At 41.9% G+C, this 25,539-nt stretch overlaps 1 protein-coding gene across 3 annotated transcripts in view; it reads left to right on the forward strand.

Moving 5' to 3' along the window:
- Positions 1-25,539, forward strand: part of LOC149470344 (E3 ubiquitin-protein ligase HACE1) — a 134,714-nt gene that overhangs the window by 43,316 nt on the left and 65,859 nt on the right. For 2 of the 3 annotated variants that reach the window (XM_089665122.1, XM_089665139.1), the window contains 2 exons: positions 6,554-6,800; positions 22,489-22,832. In XM_089665122.1, coding sequence (XP_089521248.1) covers positions 6,554-6,800; positions 22,489-22,832 — 591 coding nt within the window. The remainder of the gene's footprint in view (positions 1-6,553; positions 6,801-22,488; positions 22,833-25,539) is intronic. The other variant, XM_089665130.1, reaches the window with a different exon arrangement.

A 25,539-nucleotide genomic window follows, 5' to 3' on the forward strand; every position in this document is an offset into this window, starting at 1 on the left:
TACAGTGGTGCTGAGAGGAGGAGTTTCAGGAGGTGGAGTCAGTGCAGGAATTACTAATTGACATAAGAGATCACCACCATGAGATATGTAGTCCTGAGAATTTGAAAATAAACAGCAGAGGAGAGGCTGTAAAACATGCAATGAAGCCAGGAAATTGTGGAAAGAGATGCCCAGCAGACAGGCAGCACTCACAACACAAAATATATTTTAGTAGTACATATAGTAAGCTTATATTAGATTGTCAAAATTAACGATTCTATGTATTCTTCTTAGCCCCTATTCACACCTGAACATTTTCTGCTTGTCTCCCTTCGCTTGACTATGCAGAATTTCATTCTTTCTATTTTTCCTTGTTTACATAAGCTTTTTTCCAAGCAGTGTCAGATGTTTTGGGTCACATAGACTTCAATAGGAATGCCTGTAAACACGCCCAAAGTTTTTGCTTTTTTTTTTTTTTACACCTGAAAAATTCTTCTCATATAGAACTGCTCTCCTCCCCTTGTCTTGTTGGATTTGGCTTTTTGTTTCTCCACTTTTGTTTGTGTCACACAAATACAAACAAAATAAAACATGAGAATTCCTAAACTTTTATAATTGCAACAATTTTCTGGGCAAAGTGGGGTATTTTCTGACAGAAATGCAAGGGCGTCAATATTTTTTGCCATGACTGTATATGAATGGGTTTGCATGAAAGTTATAGCATCTACAAACTATGATCTCTATATACTGGATTTTGTACTTATTTATGTTTTTAATACTAGTAATGGCGATGATCAGTAACTTATAGTGGGACCGTGATAGTGTGATAGGCAATCTGACACTGATGCTAGGTGGGAACTTATGACACTGACATCACCAGTGACACTAATACAGTGATCAGTGCTAATACTATCACTGTCCTAATGAAGGGGTTAACATCTAGGGGCAATGAAAGGGTTAACTGTGTGCAGGGGCTTATCTTCTGCGAGGCAAACAAGGCATTTGCCTGGGGGGCGCCACCCCCTCCCCAAAGAAGGGACACACAGGAGTGAGCCCAAGAAAACAGCGCTACGAAAGTATGATAAAATCAATATTCACCTCTCAACGAGGTATACTTTTATTGTTCGAATGTTAAACCTTTGGTATGATGACATGCCATACAGTCTGTCCAAGGACTGTGCATTGGACTGTCCAATGCTCTACGTCCCCAAGCCGGGAAGGGAGGCTGTTCCATGTTGTGTGTCCGAGCCGGCCAGGGATCGCGGCACTCCGGAAGTGACATCAACTGCGAACGGGATGAGGGCGGAAGCAGAGTTCTGGGCATGAGACGCAAGCTAGGCTGGTAACCATGACAATGCTTTTCGCGCGCATGCGCTTTGTCAAGTCTGGGACTTGACAAAGTCTCAGACTCAGCCGGCTTGGGGACACACCATGGATCAGCCTCCCTTCCCGGCTCGGGGACGCAGGGGAGTGAACGGTCCACCGTACTTTCTTGGGACAGACTGCATGGCATGTCATCATACCAAAGCTTTAACATTGGAACAATAAAGGTACACCTCCTTGGGAGGTGAATATTGATTTTATCATACTTTCACAGCACTGTTTTCCTGGGCTCATATACTTCACTTTGAACCTGAGCAGCAACACGAGCCTGGCAGCAGCATTCATGATGGATTGGAGAGGGGATAGCCTACATAAAGGTAAGCCAATGAGGAGGGAGTTGCAGTAGTCAAGGTGAGAGATAACCAGGGAGTTAATTAGGAGCTTTGTGGTATCATTGGTTAAAAAGGAGCTTATCCTGGAGATGTTGAGGCGGCATGATTTGGACAAGGATTGGATGTGGGCCTGAAAGGATAGTTCAGAATCCATGGTTAGCATGCAGAGATGGGTTGATAGTGGTGCTATTGATCCTGACTGAGAAATCAGGGGAAGAGGCATGTGTCGGATGAAATATTATGAGGTCAGTTTTGGATAGATTGAGTTTTAGGAAGTGTTGTGACAGCCAGTCTGATATTTCTGTTAGTAAATTGATGATATGTGAGGAAACTGATGGGGTGAGCTGAGGAGTGGAGAGATAGATTTGTGTGTCATCAGCATAGAAATGGTACTGGAAACCATGGGAAGCTATCAGCTGACCCAACGAAGAAGTGTAGATTGAGAATAGGAGAGGTCCAAGGACAGAACCTTGGGGGACCCCGACTGTAGGAGAGGAGGAAGTAGAGTTGTAAGTGACACTGAAGGTGCGGTGAGATAGGTAAGATTTGAACCAATGGAGAGTACAGTCACGGAGGCAAAGTTTATATATTTGTCCAAAGCCGATGAAAAGTGGTGGTTATTTCTTAAAGATTAAAATTATTATTATTATTATACAGGATTTATATAGCGCCAACAGTTTGCTCAGTGCTTTACAATATAACGGGAGACAATACATCAACAATACAGTTCAATACAAGAGGGATAGGAGAGCCCTGCTCCTTGGAGCTTACAATCTAGGAGTGATCAAGATGCATCCTTGAATGGATGCCTGTCTTACGCATCATTCTCCAATATGTCACAATGGAAACGGTACCTCCAGTCCCCCATGGATTGGGAGGACTGGAGTGAGAGTTGATTCACACATGTGCGGTGTGGATTGAAGCTCAGATTTCATAGCTAATTGATACAGTAGTTGTTCACTTGTTCACGTCAGGCTTACATCAGGTTCAGGACAGGATCAGCTCAGGATCTTATCTTGTTGACACATGTGCGGTTTAAAAACGGTTCCCATAGAAATCATTAGCCTATAATCTGCACCTGTACCAGACTGCACTGCTCAGAAAACGGACATGACTCTTTTTAAAACCGCATTGAATCTGCACCGCCAGTGCTCCAGACATATGTGAACAGGCACCATAGGAAGCAATGCTTTTTCACATGTCATGCGGATTGGATGCGGTTCAAACCGCATCCAATCCGCATAAATGTGAACGGGCACTAAGGCTTGGACAGTAGTTGCCAAATGCTCCTTCAGTACAAATACACTTGAAGCAGCATACAAGGTCTTATTCAGATGATACTGGGTCCCTGCCCGAGTTACCCATTCTTATCCCAGGAGTAGTGACAGATGGATCCGTAACTGGACAGCGGCGCAAATGTCCAGCATATCTGGTGCCTCTACCTGAGACTAGTGGGATCCTGGTCTAGGGTTTTTGGCTTGCTCCAGACCCTATTTCATCTAACGATCCGTAGGGATGCAAAGTTGGCCATATTACACTGCCCTATACCTAGCTTATATGCATCCCAGCAGAAGCTGGCTACATATCTTTTTATCTCCGCTAAAAGGCCCATATCTCAAGCCTGGGAAGACCCAGCGTGTAGCTTTTCAGGGGGTGAAGATACGTATGACTGCAATTATGCTGCATGAGCAAATGTCCAGTATTCTGAATGACTAACATGCCAAATTTCTCAGAGTCTGGAAACCATGGATCTCCTATGAGTTCCCTTCACTCCAACTGACGTGCCTGGGCTTTGTGTAACTGCTCCTGTCTGGGCTTCTGAGTCCGAGATATCCCTGTTTCTCTTGGCTGTGATACTTTTTTTTTCTCCCTACTTTTTCTTTTTAGTACTTCTCTGTTCTTGCTCACATGGTTGCCGCCCTACGGGGTTGGTTGCAGGAGAAGAGCCTCCCCTATGGTGACTGTGAGTACTTCTCAGGAACATGGCTTTTTTGCATTTTCAACTTATTGCTATCATCCCAATGATTCTGTGTTGTATTGGTTAACATGACTGTAACCCTTCTTGATCATTCTGTAATGATTATTTATCATTCAGCCCTGTGCGATTCATATGCTTATTTTTGATTTCTTATGTTCATTCTCAAAGCCAAGAAATAAAAGTGGTGCACTGAAATTAAAATTCTTGGACCGAAAACGAAAATTCAGGATGCATTTGGCCAAAAAATGCAACTGAAATGGATATTTTTATTTAAATATACTTTTTTATATATAATTGTATTATATATGACTTTTTAATTAATATCCTTAATTTTAAATGAATATGAATTTACTTTCAACACCTTTTGGCCAATAGGCTGCTTTCACCCTGAGCAGTTTTTGCTGCGCTTTTGTGTGGAAAAAAAAAAGTAACAAGGAAAGCTCAAGAAAAATGCATCCCTGAGAATTCAATGTATGTCTATACACTGGTTCATTGCGCTTCCCTTGCAGTGTTAAAAATCTTGCTTGCTGCATTTTTGGTGAATTAAAAAAAAAAAATGCACCTCCCCATTGAAGGATTGGTTCACACCAATGCGTTTTTTAGGGCTTTTTGAAGAAACGCACTACAGTCCAGTTACAGTAGCAAGGTTTCCAATGGGAAACGTTCATATCTATGATTTTTTGAGCTGCTGTGTTTTTGGAAAGGGCCAGTGAATTTTTTAAAATAGAAAATGTTACGTTTTTGATTCTATAGACTTCAATTGAGACACTGCAGAAAACGCAAGTAGTGCGTTTTTGACGCATTTTCACGTTTGCCGTAAAGTGTCAAATGCACATGCAATAACACAAAACGAACTACAAAACGAACAACACAAACTGCATTGGTGTGAACCAGGCCTGAAATGCATTGAAAACCCATAAAAAATGCACACATGTTGCATTTTGATGTGTTTTTTTGAGTCACATGACCTATGAAAAAAACACTCTAAACATGGTGTGCAAGGACCAGAGTTTGGGCATCTTTGTAGTAGGTAAATTTATTCATGGGTGTATACCACAAGGAATTACTTTACAATCCCATTAGTTGAAAAGTTCCATAATGTGTGTGAAACAAAACTACCAGCTTGAAAAATTAGCAGGACATTGCTATTCAGAAATCTCCCATTAGTAACGGGTGGTCTGAAACTGCACGTATCCTTTAAAATGTAAGTTCTCCTTTACAGAAAATCTGTATGGTGACCTTAAACTGGACCCCCTCCCCATCCCCCAGGTCCTGCTGTACTGGAGTCCCACGATCCTCCACTGTCAGACACTGACATACCGCTTCACTGGTCTGGGGATTTGGAATCCCTTCGGCTTAATCTCCTCTCCATACTGCTTTGCCAGGGATTCTAACTGGTCAGCACAGTCACCTGGATATTGCTGATTAATCAGAATCCATCTAGCCCGTCCTGATAGCACTTCAAAGAGAGGCGAGAAGACTGCAGGGATTTCAAAACCCTGGACCAGTGAAGTGGTATGCTGGTGTCTAACACTTTAGGCATGTAAAATGACTGCTTACAAATTTAGCTAGACACAGGAGGGCTTAATAACCACTGTCTTTTATTTCCACCAGGGCTTCAGTGATATGCTTGGGGCTTCAGATGGATTTTCTAGAATATCATCCCCTTACCCTGTCCACTGTCAGTTTATTATTCTTTTTGCTGCTTGTGAGATAATGATGACCTAGGTGCTGACATCCTAAAGATTTACTGCTGCTCAGGAGCTCTGGTCTTCAGCAAAATGGCAACCTTCTGCAAAAACAAAAACAGAAACAATGTTGCAGGCAATTTATAGCACACATCAATTTTGGTAGCAGAATTATTAAAGTGGATTGTATGTTCCTTGCTAAAGGTATAGTGGTTGATTCATTATATACTCTTTGACAGTTGAAGACTGGAAGATACAAAAATATTTTGATTGCAACTATGCTGTGATTAACAGATTTTAAAAGATTATAATCCTGTTTGACCCCAAATCAGCCGTCGGAGCTGACTGGGAACTGAGTGATCAGCAGTCATGTGATCACTCGTTCTTAGGTCTTTATCAGAACCCCATATATTTCCTTTTAACATTTTTCACTGAGGAAAGGTAGTTGTCTAGGTCAAAGATAAGGTTTTCAAAAATAAAAAAACAGATGATGAAATAACATAGCAGTGGAAATAGCCATGCCATTGCACAGTGTTTTTGGGAAAAAAAACTTTATTTAAAAGCTGTAGCATTTACCTGATGATATTACTTTACCCCATGTCCTATACAATAGTACAACTTTACTTTTAGTGGCTGTTCTTTTCTGTAAGGTTGATATGTGGATGTCATTTTTTTGTGTTGACCAAACAAAATCTGTTCAACCTGATACTTTATGGCATTGCTAAATACTGGCTTGAAAGATTATGTAATGCAAATATTTTTTCTAAGTTCCTGGATACTGTTGCTTACATCTCTAATATTCTATGCCAACAAAACCAAGCAGTCTGAACCCCAAATAAATTATTTAACCTGAAATAAAATTCCTTTATTTTGGGTGGTCTCTTATGAGCTGGTAATGGAAAGCAGCTTCTCTCTTTGTTATCCCTGCTTTTCAGCTTAGATGAATGGAAGATAGAAATAGAAATTCCAGCCCACTCCATTGCTTGTGATGTTGATCCCAGTCATTCAGTACAATTGGTCGCATACAATACAGGTAGTGATTGAGTGGTTGATGTATTGTATGACTATATGTTTCCATGTGAGCCCAACTCATCTTTGTTCTTCAGGAGGTTTTCTGCTGTTTTATGATACAGTGAACATGTTTCGATTATATTTAGTCTTATAGAAATTGTAATCTCATCGTCTTTCTCTAGTCTTTCTAGCAGTTATGAAGCTCAGATGAAGAGTCTGCTGCGCATTGTCCGGATTTTTTGCCATGTTTTTCGCCTCGGACCCTCTTCTCCCAGTAATGGAAATGACATGGGCTACAATGGGAACAAAACTCCAAGAAACCAGGTGTTCAAGGTCAGAAAAGTATATGACGCTTTTAGGAAGATAGACGTAAAAGAGATGAATATGACAAAGCATGCAATCATTTATCAGACCTCTTCTCCACAGGACGTAAGTTTGGATACATCCTGCATGTCACTTTTATTTCAGTTCATTGACTTCCCTCTTTTCTTTCTTGGTCAATCAGAATAGCATTTAATTCACTTTCCTTAATTTTATTCCTTTATTATCATAACACCTTTCCCCAGCTGATTTAAATTTGCAGCCCACTTGGTTTAATTTTTTTTGTAGGCATTTATACAACACAACAATATAATGTGCTATTTAAACATGGATAGTATACATAAACCACTTTGTATATCTTTTGCTATCCAATCAGAGTCTCCCATCCTTTTTTCTCTTTATTGTCTTGTGCCATCATGCTATGATTTTGAACGGATTTTATTTGGAAATGCCTTAAAGTCATTGTACACTTCCAAATGTTTTTTTTGTTTTAACTAGGTATTAGGGTAGTTGTTCTCCCTGCACTGTTTGTTTGCCTTACCTTGTAATGATGGGCTTACATGTTATGGCTGACGTTTTGTTGTGTCATGGCTGATCGATTCCACTATGTCCATTATTTGTTACAGCTAGCCTGTCCCTAATCACCAAAGGGACAAGACAATTTCCTGTTATGGGTCACATTGTCCAATGCAAGGCTGTTCAGCTGCACTGTGCCACTTCACTAATGTGGGAATGCTAGTCTAGTGAGAAAAAAAAACCTTCTAGCTGCATGGTAAATTCTCTGAGTGCAATAACAGAAATTCGGTTCACCCAAAAATATACAAAACAATACTGCAATACCCTAGACGCAAAAAGTCACACTTTCTCCCCTGAAAATCCACAGTCAAAGTAAAAACTTTTCAGCATCTGTGAAATCCTCAAATCAATACAAATTCTACCATTCGGGCCCTGCTCGAGGGCCCGGGGTCAGAAGAGGCTCAGTCCATTACCTGGATTTGCCCACAGTTTATATGCAGAAAGAAGATTTGGACAAGCCCCGAGGGGGCAGTGAACCATGGCATCCATGACTGCAATTCATGTAGAAATCGGAGAGGACTAATGCTGGCCGGGATCAGAGAGCGATGGTAGATGAGGCAGCGGCAGGTGCTTCGGTCACCTCTCCTCCTGGGGGAGATTCAGCGGAGGTCCACATCCCTGCTGCGGGTGCTGAACTTGGAAAGCTGGAAGTGGTAGGCAGACGTCTCTGAGCTGGAAACCTTTGTGCAGCAGGTCAGTGTGTAATCCCCAACCCAAGTCAGCCGAGATTCCCCCCTTCCCCGGCCAGGTAACACAGGCACAGCTGTGGGCTGCATGTGCTGGAGTCTGCTACTTCTCCCTTTGTCAGGAGTGTCAGGACCTGAGCGGCTTTCTGTGTTCCCCAGCCTGTCAGACTTGAGTAGCACACAGCCGAGGGAGTGTTTAGCTGTGTGCTTCAAGACTGATAGGTGGAGCCTGTACTGTGCTGGGATTGGTGCCTGCTGCACTGCTGTGAAGGCTTCTGTAACAGATGAGAGAAAGAGTGGGGGGGGGGGGTTGGTTGTGCGGAGAATGAGTTGTAGTGAGGTTGGGGGTCTAGTGCAGAAGTGCTAGCGGGGGGGGGGGTGTGTGGTGGTTGTGAAGAGGAGGGGGGGAGGGGCGCTGAAGGGAAGGAGGGTGAATTTGTGAAGAGGTGAGAGCACTGAAGGAGGGAGGGTTGGTAATTTGTGAAACGGAGGGGGAGCACTGAAGGGGAGGGGGGGCCACTGAGGGTGTTGAAGAAGGGGGGATTTGCAAAGAGGTGAGCGCACTAAATGGGAGGGGGATTTGCAAAGAGGTGAGCGCACTGAATGGGGGGGGGGTGATTTGCAAAGAGGTGAGCGCACTGAATGGGAGGGGGATTTGCGAAGATGTGAGAGCACTGAAGGGGGGGGGTTTGGATTTGCGAAGAGGTGAGAGCACTGAAAGGGGGGGGGGATTTGTGAAGAGGTGAGTAACTGAATGGGGGAGGGGGAATTTGTGAAGAGGTGAGAGCACTGAATTTTATTCTGTGCCTTGTGTGATATACACACCTCAGCACTGCACAGTACGTACTCCTGAATCCAAATGTGTTATGCAATACTGAGTGTGGCACTCTGTACCTTTTGTGAAATGCGTAGATTTTTTTGGTGCAGATCTCTCCACAAGGAACGCCAAGGTTGGGGGTAAGGAGTTGGCCTGCACCTGTTCTGAGAAAAAATGCCCTGCTACAAGTAAAAATCCAGCTCACCACCCTCTCTGTCTTTCCCCCTCACCTCCTGACTACAGAAAGGAACAATTAGAGAAACCAGTGATAATAATGCACAGTAGCCTATAACAACCAATTTGTAAGCGGTAATGATGCACAGTAACTTATAGCAACCAATCAGCGAGCACAATGATATGCAGTAACCCCTAGCAACCAATCAGTGAGCCTCACCAATCAGAGAGTGTGGGACCAGTTTTTTATTTATTATTACGTTATTAAAGTTTTTTTTAGAGAAGTCTATGAGCTTGTTTGTTTTTTTGGGATGGAGTGGAGAACGAAATTGAATGACTGAGTGCCTTTCCATATATATATATATATATAAAATCACTGACATCTGTCCACTGAGTGCCACTCAGTGTTCAGAAGATAGCAGTGTTTTCTATAGGGAATAACACCAGGGCATTTTTTGCTATTCTGCACTTTGTGTGGTTGTGGCTTGAGTGTGGGTGAGGACACAGGGGGCCCCATGATCTCCTGTTGCCTGGGGGCCCCATGAGTTGTCAGTCCGCCCTGGCTCCTAATCAATCCACCTTCATGAAAGCATTCCTTCGTAATCCACTTGTACCTCAAAAAGAAAAAACTCTACATAGTGCATTATCCCTATGTCATAAAACAAAATAAAATAAAACCCCAGTGCTAATTGTGTGCAAAAACCACCCAATGTCCACTTCTAAGCAGCTGTATAAAATACTCTTACCCTATCTAAACGTATAAATCAAACTTTCACTTTTTAATACTTGGTAGCAAATCCTTTGCAGCCAATTACAGCCTGAAGTCTGGAACGCATAGACATCACCAGACGCTGGGTTTCATCCCTGGTGATGCTCTGCCAGGCCTCTACTGCAACTGTCTTCAGTTACTGCTTGTTCTTGGGGCATTTTCCCTTCAGTTTTGTCTTCAGCAAGTGAAATGCATGCTCAATCAGATTCAGGTCAGGTGATTGACTTGGCCATTGCATAACATTCCACTTCTTTCCCTTAAAAAACTCTTTGGTTGCTTTTGCAGTATGCTTTGGGTCATTGTCCATCTGCACTTTGAAGCGGCGTCCAATGAGTTCTGAAGCATTTGGCTGAATATGAGCAGATAATATTGCCCAAAACACTTCAGAATTCATCCTGCTGCTTTTGTCAGCAGTCACATCATCAATAAATACAAGAGAACCAGTTCCATTGGCAGCCATACATGCCCACACCATGACACTACCACCACCATGCTTCACTGATGAGGTGGTATGCTTAGGATCATGAGCAGTTCCTTTCCTTCTCCATACTCTTCTCTTCCCATCACTCTGGCACAAGTTGATCTTGGTTTCATCTGTCCATAGGATGTTGTTCCAGAACTGTGAAGGCTTTTTTAAATGTCATTTGGCAAACTCTAATCTGGCCTTCCTGTTTTTGATGCTCACCAATGGTTTACATCTTGTGGTGAACCCTCTGTATTCACTCTGGAGACGTCTTCTCTTGATTGTTGACTTTGACACACATACACCTACCTCCTGGAGAGTGTTCTTGATCTGGTCAACTGTTGTGAAGGGTGTTTTCTTCACCAGGGAAAGAATTCTTCGGTCATCCACCACAGTTGTTTTCCGTGGTCTTCCGGGTCTTTTGGTGTTGCTGAGCTCACCGCTGCGTTCCTTCTTTTTAAGAATGTTCCAAACAGTTGTTTTGGCCACGCCTGTTTGTGCTATCTCTCTGATGGGTTTGTTTTGTTTTTTCAGCCTAATGATGGCTTGCTTCGCTGATAGTGACAGCTCTTTTGATCTCATCTTGAGAGTTGACAGCAACAGATTCCATATGCAAATAGCACACTTGAAATGAACTCTGGACTTTTTATCCGCTCATTGTAATTTGGATAATGAGGGAATAACACACCTGGCCATGGAACAGCTGAGAAGCCAATTGTCCCATTACTTTTGGTCCCTTAACAAGTGGGAGGCACATATGCAAACTGTTGTAATTCCTACACTGTTCACCTGATTTAGATGTAAATACCCTCAAATTAAAGCTGACAGTCTGCAGTTAAAGCACATCTTGTTTGTTTCATTTCAAATCCATTGTGGTGGTGTATAGAGCCAAAAATGTTAGAATTGTGTCAATGTCCCAATATTTATGGACCTGACTGTATATTAATAAGTGCTCCCCTCCTCCACAGCACTAGTGCAATATAAACAATCCACAAGCATAGATATCAATGGCTTTCCTCATTCGATACTACTTCAGCTCTCAATGTCCGCATGGTGCCATAACATGGGTCAAAAACAAAACCATATGGTGTAGTATGTCTTTTAAAATGGGTCTAATTTATTAAAATTATGCTTACAAACAGAAAGGAATAAAATCGCATATCACTTGGATACAGAACTCGTGTCCCCTCATTACTAGCGTTCAACATACAGAACCTATCTCAAGATGGCCGCTCCGTAACTTCCGGTCTACGTCTGATGTCACGTCCTTGATGCGTTTCTTCACTTTCGACTTCTTCGAAAAGGGTCCAAATGCAGCAAATGTTTTGCCACCTTTTGGACTGCACATAAACCCTATGCAAATTCTGTAGCTAATGCATTTTATCCAATCAGAGCTTAATCATAAAGAGGGGGTGGTCCTAGAGTAGAAACTGTCACTGCCATGCATTTGTATGTGCTACAATGAATGTAACAAGTTTGTGATTCGTCTGGTGTTCTTTTATTTTTTATTTTATTTTACCAGGTAAATGTTCAGGCCTCTGAAAACACTACATTTGTGTATAGAATCTTGCAGGTAGCTTTGTGAGGTTCTAATCTGTGTTGGTTAGAGTTTTTGCAGCTTGTTGGCCGGTTGCTGTATTGCCCTCCGCTTATATTTAATGCTTTGGGACATCCCTATCATAATGGATATGAAGATGCCCTGTGTCCTGCGATGTATAGAAAAGAATTTTACAGTAAGCCAAAAATCCCATATTCTCTTCCTCAAGAACAGATGAAAGATATTAAGAGGCAGACTGTAAGTGCAGGCCCTGGCTTTTTTTTTTTTTTTTTTTATTGACCATCTCTCTCATTTTCTCTGCCTCAGGAACAGATGAAAAGTATTAGGAGGCAGACTGAAAGTGCAGGCTCTAGCTTTTTGTATTGACAGTCTCACCATGCAAAAACCTTTTTAGCCTTTTGAGTGCTCGCTATATCACAGAATCTCTCAACATAGTAATAATCTATCTATTAATAAAGAAGCAGAAAAAACATGTAGCAGCTAAATTCTCAATATAAACATATTTTGTAACATTAATTTGTTATCCTTAAAACCACTTTAAAATCAGATAATGGTCCTGTCAGATGCAAGAAATCCACTATATTTATATTCAGCACTGATCATTGTGAGTCCTTGCTACCTTCCATAAAAGGGACTTGGTAGCACCTTTTTCAGTTTTTGTTGTATTTAACTGATAATCTGAGAAATTTATATATTGTGAATATACTCCATTCAGAACAGGAGGCACAGTATACGGTGAGAAATTAGACACTGTGGGAGTCCTTCATTCAGTTTTAGAACTACTGTTTACTTATGGCTAGTCTATCATGTACAGTATATGTCTTTCTAGAAGTGTGACCATTTCTTCAATCCAGTAATCACGTCTGGCAGACCGTCATTATGATAGTTGGAAGTTCACAGAAAGTCTTAACAGTCCTGCTCCTTGGTCATGCAAAAAGAGGGCAGTTGTGCAGTTACCTCCAGAGTTTAGTAAATGAAGTAAAGCTTCATTTTGCAAAGAATATCCAATCACATGCAAGGAAATAAAAAAAAATGCATTTTTGCTTTCACATGATTGCATGATGGAAGTTAGCATAGCTTCCCCTCCTTTACGAAGCTCTGGAGCAACTGCACTTGCAAATTGCACAGTCTATCTGCCTCTAGTAAATAGACCCCAGTGTCTGTTTACAATATAGCCGCCACCAGGTACAGGTAGTAACAGCATTAGATCTCTATAACTGTTCCCCACAGACTGCTTTTAGCATTCAGAGGTAGAAATCCTTGATACCTTTGTGTGGTAAAGAAGCATCCTTAGGCTGGCATTGATGATTCTGATAGAAAAAGAACAAATGGATTCCCCTATGCACACATGCGAAGTGGATGCAGGCATCCTCCCCACTTTGCCATCGTATTCTGACAGTGAGACTCCTCTGCTGTCAGCATACACTAATCAGTGTCTGCAGCTGATTGGCTGGCAGCCTCAACTTTTTGAAAGGAAGTCAGATGCTAATGGACCCTGAAGATCAACATGGATACCTGGTAACTAGCTTTTGCAGAAGGCTGTCCTTTTTAGTTTTAGTTGATTTAATTAATTGTTTTTGCTTTTTTTCATTTATAAAAATACAATTGTTTTTATTAAATCTGCCTACATTGGTGCAAGAATCAGCCAGCTGCTTGTTAGGATTGTATATATTTTGTGAAGGGCTGCTTTATGACTGGGGCATTCACATAATTGTTAGGATAAACTGGAGGTCACCGTTGTTGAACCAATATTTTTCACAGAAATGTCCAAACTCACATGTTTCTTTGCAGTAGGAATGCTTAGCATGTCAGTTTAGTTGAATGAAAGGACTGTATGTCAATTCAGGTGTAGGAAAGGCTGTCTAAACTATGCTTCGAAACTTGATAATTTAGCTGTAGTTCTTTTAGTTTTTATATTTTTTCTGATGGCAATTTTGAGGGTTATTCCAATAATTAATTTTCAGTTAATGACCCATGTCCGGAAACTTGTTGGAACCCAACCTGGAACAAAAAACAGAAAATAATTGCTACTAGCAGTTATTCACATTCAGATGGACTTGTTCTGTGATGTTGGAGACATTTTAACAGTCTTTAAAACAGCTTCCTGAGTTCTAATTAACGCGAATGTGTAGCAAATTGTCTTCAACCTTAGAGAAGTCCAGTTAAATGTTACTATTAGCTATTCCATGTCCTAGATAAGTGAGAACCTTTACAGACATGCTTAAAAAATATAATCTTCTGTAAGACAAGCTGTAAGGCTTGTGCAGCAACACTATCAAGAATTCTGATTTTCACATGGCCTTTCTGTGAATTTTAATGCGTAGGAAAGTTTTTAAATCTGGATAAAGCCATAGAGTGAAAGTGGTTGTAAGGCTCAATGTCTTTTTTACCTTCATGCATTTTATGCATGAAGGTAAAAAACCTTCTCTGTGCAGCACCCCTTCAACCCCCCCAATCACCTAAGCCCCCTCTCGATCCAGCGGTGTGCACTGGAGTCTCGGCTATCCCGGGACTCCCTCTCATTGGCTCCTGCTGCTTTCAATCACAGCCAGTGAGCAAATGAGAAGAGAGAGGGGGCGGGGCCAAGCCACGGCTCCATGTGTGAATGGACACACGGAGCAGCGGCTGGGGAGTGCATGTGCTCGGGTGCACCCATAGCAAGCTACTTGCTGTGGGGGCACCCGACAGGAGGGAGGGGCCAGGAGCATCGGCAGGTGACCCCAGAATAACTTGAAGCTTAATGTTTGTTGAGGGGGGAAATCCACTCTAGGTGAACTTTAAACAATGCCGGTATTTTAAGCAGTAATAAACCCAGAAGCAAAATTTTATTATAAATAAACAAACGTGGTGCGCTATCTCCTCGTTAAATTGGAAAATTTTAAACAAACAATAAATGCAATCCTCAATCAATCAAATAACAAAAGTCTAATCCAACATGCAAAAACGTCCTGATATTGCAATCTCATTACAGATTACACACCGTGCTTGTGTTACGGATCCACTCACTGCTCACCTTGAGATTTGAGCTACAAATTATAATAGGTCAAATAGACTTTTAAATGGACTGTGTATCCTCCAAACTGTGATCCATGTGATACTCCTTCCAAACCCTATATCTTCTTTAAGATACAGACTTAAAGAAGATATAGTGTCTGAAAGGGAGTATCACATGTATCACAATTTGGAGGATACACAGTTACTTTAAAAGTATATTTGACCCATTATAATTTGTAGGTCAAATCTCAAGGTGAGCAGTGAGTGGATCCGTAACACAAGCACAGAATCTGTGAAGAGATTGCAATACCAGGACTTTTTTGCATGTTGGATTGGACTATTGTTATTTGATTGAGGATTGCATTTATTGTTTGTTTAAAAATTTCCAATCAAATAACAATAGTCCAATCCAACATGCAAAAAAGTCCTGGTATTGCAATCTCTTCACAGATTCTGTGCTTGTGTTACGGATCCACTCCCTGCTCACCTTGAGATTTGACCTACAAATTATAATGGGTCAAATATACTTTTAAAGTAACTGTGTATCCTCCAAATTGTGTAACATGTGATACTCCCTTTCAGACACTATATCTTCTTTAAGTCTGTATCTTAAAGAAGATATAGGGTTTGGAAGGAGTATCACATGGATCACAGTTTGGAGGATACACAGTCCATTTAAAAGTCTATTTGACCCATTATAATTTGTAGCTCAAATCTCAAGGTGAGCAGGGAGTGGATATGTAACACAAGCACGGTGTGTAATCTGTAATGAGATTGCAATACCAGGACTTTTTTGCATGTTGGATTGGACTTTTGTTATTTGATTGATTGAGGATTGCATTTATTGTTTGTTTAAAATTTTCCAATTAACGGGGAGATAGCGCACCACATGTTTGTTTATTTATTTGATTTAAAGTGAGAGTACACTTGGGGACTGAGTGCAGCAATCGCTTTCTTTTTTTTTATTGTTATGGTATAGCAGCGCACAAGTTTATTATATATTCACTTTAAACATTTTATTATATTGCAGCTTACCAATTCATAGACGTGATGTCTGCATTCGTTTTGTTTTTTTAGACTCTCTTTCTTCTATTTTCATCTGGTCATCCAGCCAGTAAATCTGTTGCTTTTTCATTAGAACAGGCTCTCTTCCAGATGCATCAGATTATAAAGTGTGAGCTGGAGTATTACTTAAATTTGTTAGTGTATCTAAATCTGCTAGTACGCTTAACACTACCCTCCCCCCAGACTGACAATGCTGCTGTCCAAAGGTGCCCCCTGTGCTCCTTCATCCAGAGTGTGGGCACTTTAATACAGGAGGTGTGTTTCTGGTCACATCACTAAGTGAAAACATAGGGAAAACAAACCTAATACAGCCATCACATTAAAAGATTGGTAAACTGCATTATATTACAGTTTTTGGTACACAGAATTGAAACAAATCATCCTACATAAATTGTACATGTTTATCTGCAGCCTTGTCTCCTCTACAGCGCTCCTCTACAGTACAGAATGGGGACAGGGATCTGATGTCACACACTGCACAGTGTGAACATGGAGCGGAGTATAATCTGAGACTTGAGTAAAGGGAATAAGCACAACCCCTCTACACAGTCCCATAGGGAATCAGGCACAACTGAGGCTGTCAATCACTTGCTGTTTGCTGGGGAGGGTGGGGGCTGTCACCCCAAATTCACTGGCATCGAGATGTTAGAAGTGACTCCTGTAGATTGCAGAGGAAGGAGAGAGGAGACTGAAATCACACTAGGTGCTATACTGTAGACTGAGGCAAGTGCATACTATAGAAAAATATGCCTTGTACTTTTTTGATTAATGTAGACCGATCCCTTTTCCTATTGTGAAGAAATTTACAGCGGATTCCCCCTGCCCATTACGAAGCTAACTGGGAACTGTGAGGGTCTGACTTTATTATAGCAACCTGAGTAATATCAGTGTGAAACAGTCCCACAAAGTGATCCAGAGGTTCAACAGCTGCTCAGATCACTTTTACATTATTCCACATCGCTGGGTGCACAGATTGATACTGGGTTCATGAATGCAGCTGCAGCCTTGGCCCTGGTATAACCACTTCAACCTGAGGATGTACGGGTAGGTCCTGTGGGCTGAAAGTGGTTAAGCTGTGTGGAGTATGGCATGGCCGTCCACCTAAACTTACATGCTGAGCAAGGAGAGCATTAACCAAAGAAGCACTTTGCCCTACTTCTGTACTAGAGCATTGTCTTTGTTTGCAGATCTCCACATAAAGCTTTGTAAAGGTTAACTCTGGAGGGTTTTCCAGAGCCACTGGCATTGCCGCAGCAGTTACCTTACTTAGTGAGCAGACTGCTTCCGCTGAGCATCGAGTCTGGTGAACCACTTTTCCCCATTTTTGATGAAAAAGGAGTTAAATCAGTTTTAAACCCAAAAACAAAAATTTATAGAATTGCAGTTTACCAATTCATAGATGTGGTATCTGCATCTTTTTTAGTATTTATCATTTAGTTTCCCTTGGTGATCTGGCCAGTAAGTCTGTTATTTTTCAACTTACATTAAAAGACAAGCTGTCCAGACAAGGTAGCAGTCAGAGGTGTTGAGAAAAAGCAATTAGCAATGACAGGAGTGCTTAAAGTGGGCCTCTTGTATATACAATATTTATCCTAAAAGGAAAAACTGCTTGCTGTAACTGTAACTAACGTGTTAGCTGGAGTTTAGCTCCAGTTAGTCAAGTCCATCTACCATGTACGTAGTTCAGCTTCACTCCAACATTAGCCTCTCCCCAGACTGACCATGCTGCTGTCCAAAGGTCTCTGCTTTACTTCTTCATCCAGAATGCAGACACCCTAAGGCTACGTTCACACTAGCGTTGTGTGCAGGCGGCAGAGAGGCATTTGGGAAGCATTTTTACCGCTTCCCAAACACCTCTGCCAATTCTGCACATTACAGCACATGGTGCTGTTCTAACGGGAGCGTTTGCGTCGCGTCGCGGCAAAATGGACGCCTCTGGTCGAGTCAGGAGGCGTTGAAGCCTCCTATTCTAGTCTATGGTGCCGCTCCGCAAACACCCGGACGGCGTTTGCGGTGCGGTTGCGGGGCGTTTGCGAAGCGGTAACACCATTCAAACTGCATTATAGGCGTTTGTGGGGCGTTTTTAACGCTCTGCAAATGCCTAGCAATTGCCGCTAAACTGCGCATGTGGCGTTTGCAGAGCATTTGCCGAGCGTTAAAAAAAACACTCCGCAAATGCCAGACCAACGCTTGCCAAACGCTATAGGGGCGTTTGGCAAGCGTTGGTAAAACAGCCAAGTGTGAAAGAGCCTTTAGACAGGAAGTGTGTTACAGGCCAGATCACCAGGTGAAAACAGAGGGAAAAAGCCTGAAAAAAAAAAGAAAAACTAATGCAGCCTCCACAGGGATGAAACATCTTTCTACATGAGTTGTAGTTATGTATCTGCTGGAATTTCTTCTGTAAATCCTTCTGAAAACGCAGAGGAAAGGATTTCTCCTTTTATCCAGGAGTAGCGAGCGGGATCTGATGTCTTCATAGAGCCGGCGGCTCTGAGCCCTGATTGGAGGGAAGGGACAAGTCCCTCTTCACACAGTATGAACAAGCACAGCTGTGAATATAAGTCCCAGGCTAAGTGCTGCAGCTCCCTGCCCCATCAGCTTTCTAACATGCTGCCAGAAGTAACTGATCCTGATAACAGTGGAACAGGCAGCAGAGAGAAATAACACTGTGCTTTGGGGAGAGGCAAGTACACATTATAGAATGATGTGCTTTTTTCACATTGCATGTTTGAAGTTTTCAACTGCTTTGACACGGTGTTTACAATTCTGGCAGAGAATGTTCCTGTCTTTAGCGCCCTTTCTAGAGCTTTGTTATTTCTGCTGGGTCTTGATCTTAATGCAGTTCTGTCTGGGACCTTACTTTGCCGAATCTTGTCCGACTGATCAGAATGTCTTAAAATATCCAAGCGCTGCTGTGGTTAATTCCTTGTCTATAGAATGTATGGAGCAGATGGCTGTAGCATTTAATTTTAGCCGGGATTAGTATAACTTGACCTATGCTTTTCCTCAACTAAAACTTCTTATTCATCTACCTCACAGGATCCAGATGGAGGGTATTTTCAGTGACCCTCATTGCCCCAAACTAGCCCAGGTGGATTTGGCCTGCTTAAACTTCTGGTAGATGTTCTGTGGGCTCTTCCAGATTGCCAGGATCTTCTTTCTCAAGGACAGATTTGCTGACCTGCTTCACAGGCACTGGCTGTATCTGCATGGTTGTTGAGGCCCAGGGGCTTCAATAGCCCCTGGCCCAGAGGGACAGGGCATCTCTAAGTCTTTGATTTCTGCTAGGGTTGCATAGATACCATTCTTTTAACACAGAGTAGAGTATCAATACTTTTTTTTTTTTTTTTTAAAGTACTCTCCGATACCAGTTACCGATACCTATTGCCTAGGAAGAGCAGTTGGAGAGGTAGTTTGGGAGGTGGTGGTGGGGGAGTTAGTGAATTGGGTGAGGGCAGGGTGAGAGGGGGAGTAGGGGGTAAGTGAGGGCAGGGTGAAATAGGGGTTGGGGATGAAAAGACTGGGGTGGTTGCCATGGAAAAGACTGTGATCGCTGGGGGGAGGGTCATTGGGAGATTGCTGGATGACTGGAAGGGACCTCTGGAGTGTTAAATTGGAGTGGTAGAGGAGAGCACATGAGTGCTGGGCCATGTATTGGTGGCTGTGGTCAAATTAAAGGAATGTAAGGTCAGCCAGTTGTTTATTTGCAGCAGCGGATAAACAGTAGGAGGCTTTAGGAGTTGAGGAAAATTTTAGGAGGGATGGAGGGTAGTGTGGGTTAGGAGTGGTGGGGGTGGAGGAGGGAGCTGAAAAGACATGAGTACAGAGGTGACAGCTGGCAGAGGGCAGGAGGAGGCAACGGGCAGAAGTGACAGCTGGCTAGAGGGGAATGGTATTGGGAACTCGCCCCAATGTGTTGACGTCATCATCGGGATTCCCCGAAGCTTACCAAAGTTCTTGTTGAATGTCTTAGAGGTTTAAGATTTCCCGTTTCCTTGAGTGGATGAGATAAATATAGGATTTTTGTATTTACTGCCTATTGAGGAACATTTCCCCACCCCTCGGTGTTTATGATCATGCTCTTGCTACATGCTTTGCTACAAAACTGAGACTTGCTGGTAGTAGGTGGGGTTATTCTGGGTTGGTCTACAATGTTTTGTTTATCTGTGTCCAATCCTCCTGTAGGCAACAGTATAACTCAAATGTTTAAGACTTTGTGCCCTTCAAAGTGCCTCAAGAAAAGGAGAGCACAAAAAGTATTATTGTGTTCATCAGTGTCTAAATCTTTCCTATAGAAAACTAATCTGGGATTATTAATTTGAATTCTGTATCAAATATCTTTCCTCCACAAATGACTGGGTTAGTTGCATCCTCCTTTTTGCTTGTGCAGCACTGGAGTCATCTGCATCAAAAATGTTATGTAACATTATATTTATGTCATTTAGATGTGAACAAATTGATCCTTCAGGTTAAACATTGTTACTTGCCAAGTGGGTTTGCATATTTCCTTCTTTTTTTCTCACTAATTTAATTTCAATTTGTTATTCGTTTTTCTTAGTGTCATGTTTTTGTTTTTTTTCCATTGTGCAGCATTAGTTCTCATTTTTCCCTTTTGTGTATTATTTAAAAGAATCCACTGGGTAGTTGCACTCTGCAGAGCTCATTGAGGAGTGTTCTGAGTGCTGATTGGAGGGCAGAAACACACCCTCCTCCACACAATTCACAGGAACAGAGGCTGTCAATCTGCTGGAGCTCCCTCCCCTGTCACCATTCTCTTGGTATCAGCAAAACCTCTCAGAAGTAATTAATGCTGATAGCAGAGGATTGAAGCAGCAGACAGAAATTACACTTGGTGCTCTTAACTGAGACAAGTACACACTATAGAGGGATTTCATGTTTGAGGTTTACAACCACTTTAAGGTGCATATACATCCAAAAGTGATAATTTAGTTATGGTTGGAACCTGGTGGGTTGAGTGGGCTTTTTTTTATACATGTTAGATACTCCTTCAGTGTGATTATCTTTTCCTATTTTCCTTTTTTAAATATTTTTTATAATGTTACCATCAATTTATGAGTTCCACCTCCTCCTGTTGTAATCTCTATAATCTAAAAGAAAAAACACAAACAGGCAGAGTAGTTTTGGGTTTGGAGGAGCATGTGACCCAGCATCAGTGATGTCTCATACTGAGAGTCCATAGCCCTGTGAAAGCTACCAGCAACCAAATGAACTGATGAAATACTGAAGGAAAGGTGAGTATTTGCTGCTGTGGAGGAGGACTTAAAGTGATTTTGTTGCTCTGTCCTGCAGGAATAAAGCACATCCTCACTTTAAGTAGCATGTCAGTTAGTATGAACTCCTGTGATTAGTTTGCTTGTTTTTTTTTTTTTTTGGGTGACCACTGTATGCCTCAAACACCAAAGCTTTTGTGTAATAATGTAGAAATCAGGGCTGCGTTCGCTTTATACCTGGTGTTAACCCAGGGCATGGCAGCGCTCGTGTCATATTAAAGAGGAACTACACTGCATCTGAGCACCACAAACAAATTAATGTTCAACGCAAACCCACCCATCCATCCATGTTTTATTTTGCTGAGAAATCACGTACAAAATTCAAGAGTTCTTGGCAACATGCTCTGCCCTGTGAGTAGGCACTGCTGTGTCACACGTTTCACAGCGCCTGCCTTCTGGACTACAGAGATGCTGAGAGGAGGAATTTCAGTAGGCAGAATCAGTACAGGACACTGTTTTCAGGCAGCAAAGTACCTTGGGATATCCTTAGAAATTTAAACGAAAGAGCAGAGAAAAAGCTGCAAAGCATGCAGGGAATCCAGGAAGTTGTGGAAAGAGATGGTTAGCAGATGGACAGCAATCATAACATGAAAGAAGATTTTTAAGTAAGCTTTGTATTGTCAAAAATAACTTTTGTTATTGGTATTGCTATTACAATGCTGATGTTATAGAATGAAAGGGTATTTTGTATAGAACCCCTTTAACTATAGTAGTCAGTCATCAACCTAGCAGGGCTTATGTGTATAATGTAAGACTGCAGGGGAAAATATATTTTTCAGTATTTTTGGCCACTTGCCTGAAGTGAAGCCTTAACCTAAAATATAATCCACTGCTCTCGTTTATCCAGTTCTCTTTGCAAAATCCTTAGCTAGGCTTCCTTCACCTCATCCATGTGTTGCTAGTGATATCTTTACACTAGAAAGGATTATCAACATAGCAGAGGGTTGCTTGCTTCAAGATACTGGGATACCAGCCCACAGGGGCAGTTTGAACCTAAAGATTGAAGCACCACACTGAATGTTCAGATATAAATTTATTCCAACATCAGGTAAAAAGACCATTACAGAATACACATGATTCGAGGGGTCAGAAAATGAAATCTTAAAAATGGAAGAAAATATTTGCTGGACTGGATTAAGAATACACGGTAAATAGTATTTGATTCAGACTAGCGGTGAAGCAGAGTCTGTCAGCAGCTGTTTTTTTTTTTTTTTTTAATCAGTACTGCTTTAGCAAACTAAAAGACATTCAGTTAGCATTTACACCCACTTTACCATTAATTCAACTCTATTCTGTATCTATTTTTCTTGCTGTTTTTAGTAAAACCTGTTCACCAGTTATTTTTCCTGAAATATTATCTTGTGCAGCAGTTTGATATGAACTGTGTTTTTTTTCTTTTGCAGCCCTTAGAATTACTTTGGCATTCTTTAGATGAATGGTTAGTGCTTATAGCTGCGGAACTGACTAACAACAAGAAAACATCCACCAGTATCGCCAGCCTTTTGCTGAAACAAAAGCCAGTAAATCAACACGATATTTCTTTAGCTCATCAGTCAGACTTTGGAGAAGACGGGAGCCCAGAGCATCTTTCAATATCACCAAGCACAGGACACTTTGCGAGTTGTGAAGCTGCCGTCGAACAGGAAGCTGTTGCAGATGGTCAGGACGTTATCTCAATGACAGCAAATAGGCTCAGTGCTGTCATTCAAGCCTTCTATATGTGCTGTTCCTGCCAGATGCCTCCCGGGTAAGTATTTTCCATTCATCTGCATTGAGTATAAAGTTTGCTTGGATGTTAAATCATGTATTAAAAATCATTTTTACTGTAATTTTTTTTAACCATCTGCTTAACTCACATGCCTGTATACCATTTATATAAAGATTATATATTGTAATATCTAGCTGCTAAACTGAATGAGCAGCATTTTCAGGCATTGTTTTCTTAGAAATAAAATAAATCAGCTTGTTGCAAATTAAGCGAAAATTTAATGAGGTGAAAGAGGGAATTTGTATGTGCATATGTTGAAGTTGTCTGCAAGCAGTTACTGACCTTTTCTCTGAGTTGAGGACAAGTCATATAATAAATATTATTTGGGCTGGTTGCTTTTTAATCTGACTGATGTGCCAATAAGTTGTACATGTTTTTCTCACCAATGAATATCTATTACTACACTATAATGCGAAAAGTATTGGGACACCCCTTCAAATCAATGGATTCAGGTGTTCCAATCACCTCCATGGCCACAGGTATATAAAATCAAGCACCTAGGCATACAGACTGCTTCTCCAAACATTTGTGAAAAAATGGGTCGCTCTCAGGAGCTCAGGGAATTCGAGCGTGGTACCGTGATAGGTTGCCACCTGTGCAATAAATCCATCCATGAAATTTCCTTGCTACTAAATATTCCACGGTCAACTGTTAGTGGTATTATAACAAAGTGAAAGCAACTGGGAACAACAGCAACTCAGTTACAAAGTGGTAGGCCACGTAAAATGACAGAGCGGGGTCAGCGCATGCTGAAGTGCCCAGTGTGCAGAAGTCTCCAACTGTCTGCAGAGTGAATAGCTAAAGACCTCCAAACGTCATGTGGCCTTCAGATTAGCACAACAACAGTGGGTAGAGAGCTTCATGGAATAGATTTCCATGGCCGAGCAGCTGCATCCAAGCCTTACATCACCAAATGCAATGTAAATTGTCAGATGCAGTGGTGTAATGCACGCCGCCACTAGATTAGAAGACGTGTTCTCTGGAGTGACAAATCACGCTTCTCTGTCTGGCAATCTGATGGTCGTGTCTGGGTTTAGCGGTTGTCAGGAGAATGGTACTTGCCTGACTGCATTGTGCCAAGTGTAAAGTTTGGTGGAGGGGGATTATGGTGTGGAGTTATTTTTCAGGGCTTGGCCCCCTTAGTTCCAGTGAAGGGATATTTTGGACAATTTCATGCTCCTAACTTTGTGCAAATAGTTTGAGGACGGCCCCTTCTTGTTCCAACATGACTGCGCACTAGTGCACAAAGCAAGGTCTATAAAGACATAAATGAGCGAGTTTGGGGTGGAGGAACTTGACTGGCCTGCACAGAATCCTGACCTCAACCCGATAGAACACCTTTGTTAAGAATTGGAGGGGAGACTGCGAGCCAGGCCTTCTCGTCTGACATCAGTGCCTGACCTCACAAATGTGCTTCTGGAAGAATGGTCAAACATTCCCATAGACACACTCCTAAACCTTTTGAACAGCCTTTTTTGAAAAGTTGAAGCTGTTATAGCTGCAAAGGGTGGGCCAACTCAATATTTAACCCTACGGACTAAGACTGGGATGCCATTAAAGTTCATGTGTGTGTAAAGGCAGGTGTCCCAATACTTTTGGCAATATAGTGTATCTGAAATTGATCCAATAGGGAAAGCATGCATGCCTGTTTTACCACTGCCACTGATCTCCCTGGGGGGTCGAGAGTGTGTCAGCAGGAGAAAGAGACACTGCATTACACTAATATTCCCAGTGAAGAGCTATGCAGGGGGCATGTCAGCACAAATCTGACCCCTGGATTACAGGCAGACTTTGCTGCCATGGGATGCAAAGAAAAAAACTGATCATGCTGGGACAGTTGTAATTCCATGCCTTGCATGGTAACTTTTAAATAAGAAAGCAGTGGGACTGGCAGGATCACCAGCTATTTCACACAAAGGAAACAATACAAAGAGAAGGACACTTTTTCGTACAAGTAAATGGTGCAGCAGGCACATATCTGCGGTGATTGGCCCTGTAACGTATGATCACTGTGACCAATTGTGGTACAAGGACCCGCATAGTTGACCGGTACAACAATCTGTGTTCCTCTGTGTCTGGTGAACACAATGGGTTACAGATCATACTGCTGTGCAGTGCTAGGGCATGCCGGAGGTGCATGAGCGGGAGCACACCATATGATGTCCATCTGGGATAATAGAGCACTCTCCTGGCTGTATTATTGCAATAGGCTGGGCAGGAAGTGGGTTAGTAAGCCCAAATGTTTTTGGAGGCTCATTTTGCAGCTGGTGCTGTGAGATGGACCTGACGAAAGATGGACACAGTAATGCTAACCATACACAGCTCGCATTTCAGCTGATACCTGCTGATCCTGCCAAAATTTAATCTGTGGGATGCACTGTTGGCATGAGAGACTTTGATTACAATATTGAAGGAGCCAAGTAGAAAATTGACAGCAGGCACTGAGTGGGTATTCAGAGTCAAAGATGTCGGTTGTCAGAGTACAATAGCCGGGGGGGGGATTTTCGCATCCTTGCTGTTTGGAGTGGATGGGGGAATCCAGTGATTTCTCTTGTTTCAACCCATGGGCTGGCTTGAAGGTGAAAAGTGACAAATCTAGCCATGTATGACTAGCTAATTCTAGGTCTACATAGATTAAAGCCCTGTACACATGATGAGAATATGATTGTCTGTTTTTTTTTTTTTT

Source organism: Staurois parvus, unplaced genomic scaffold (genome assembly GCF_062004578.1).
Source record: "Staurois parvus isolate SC_StPar_1 unplaced genomic scaffold, SC_StPar_1.0 ptg000048l, whole genome shotgun sequence".
NCBI classification, from domain to species: Eukaryota; Metazoa; Chordata; class Amphibia; order Anura; family Ranidae; genus Staurois; species Staurois parvus.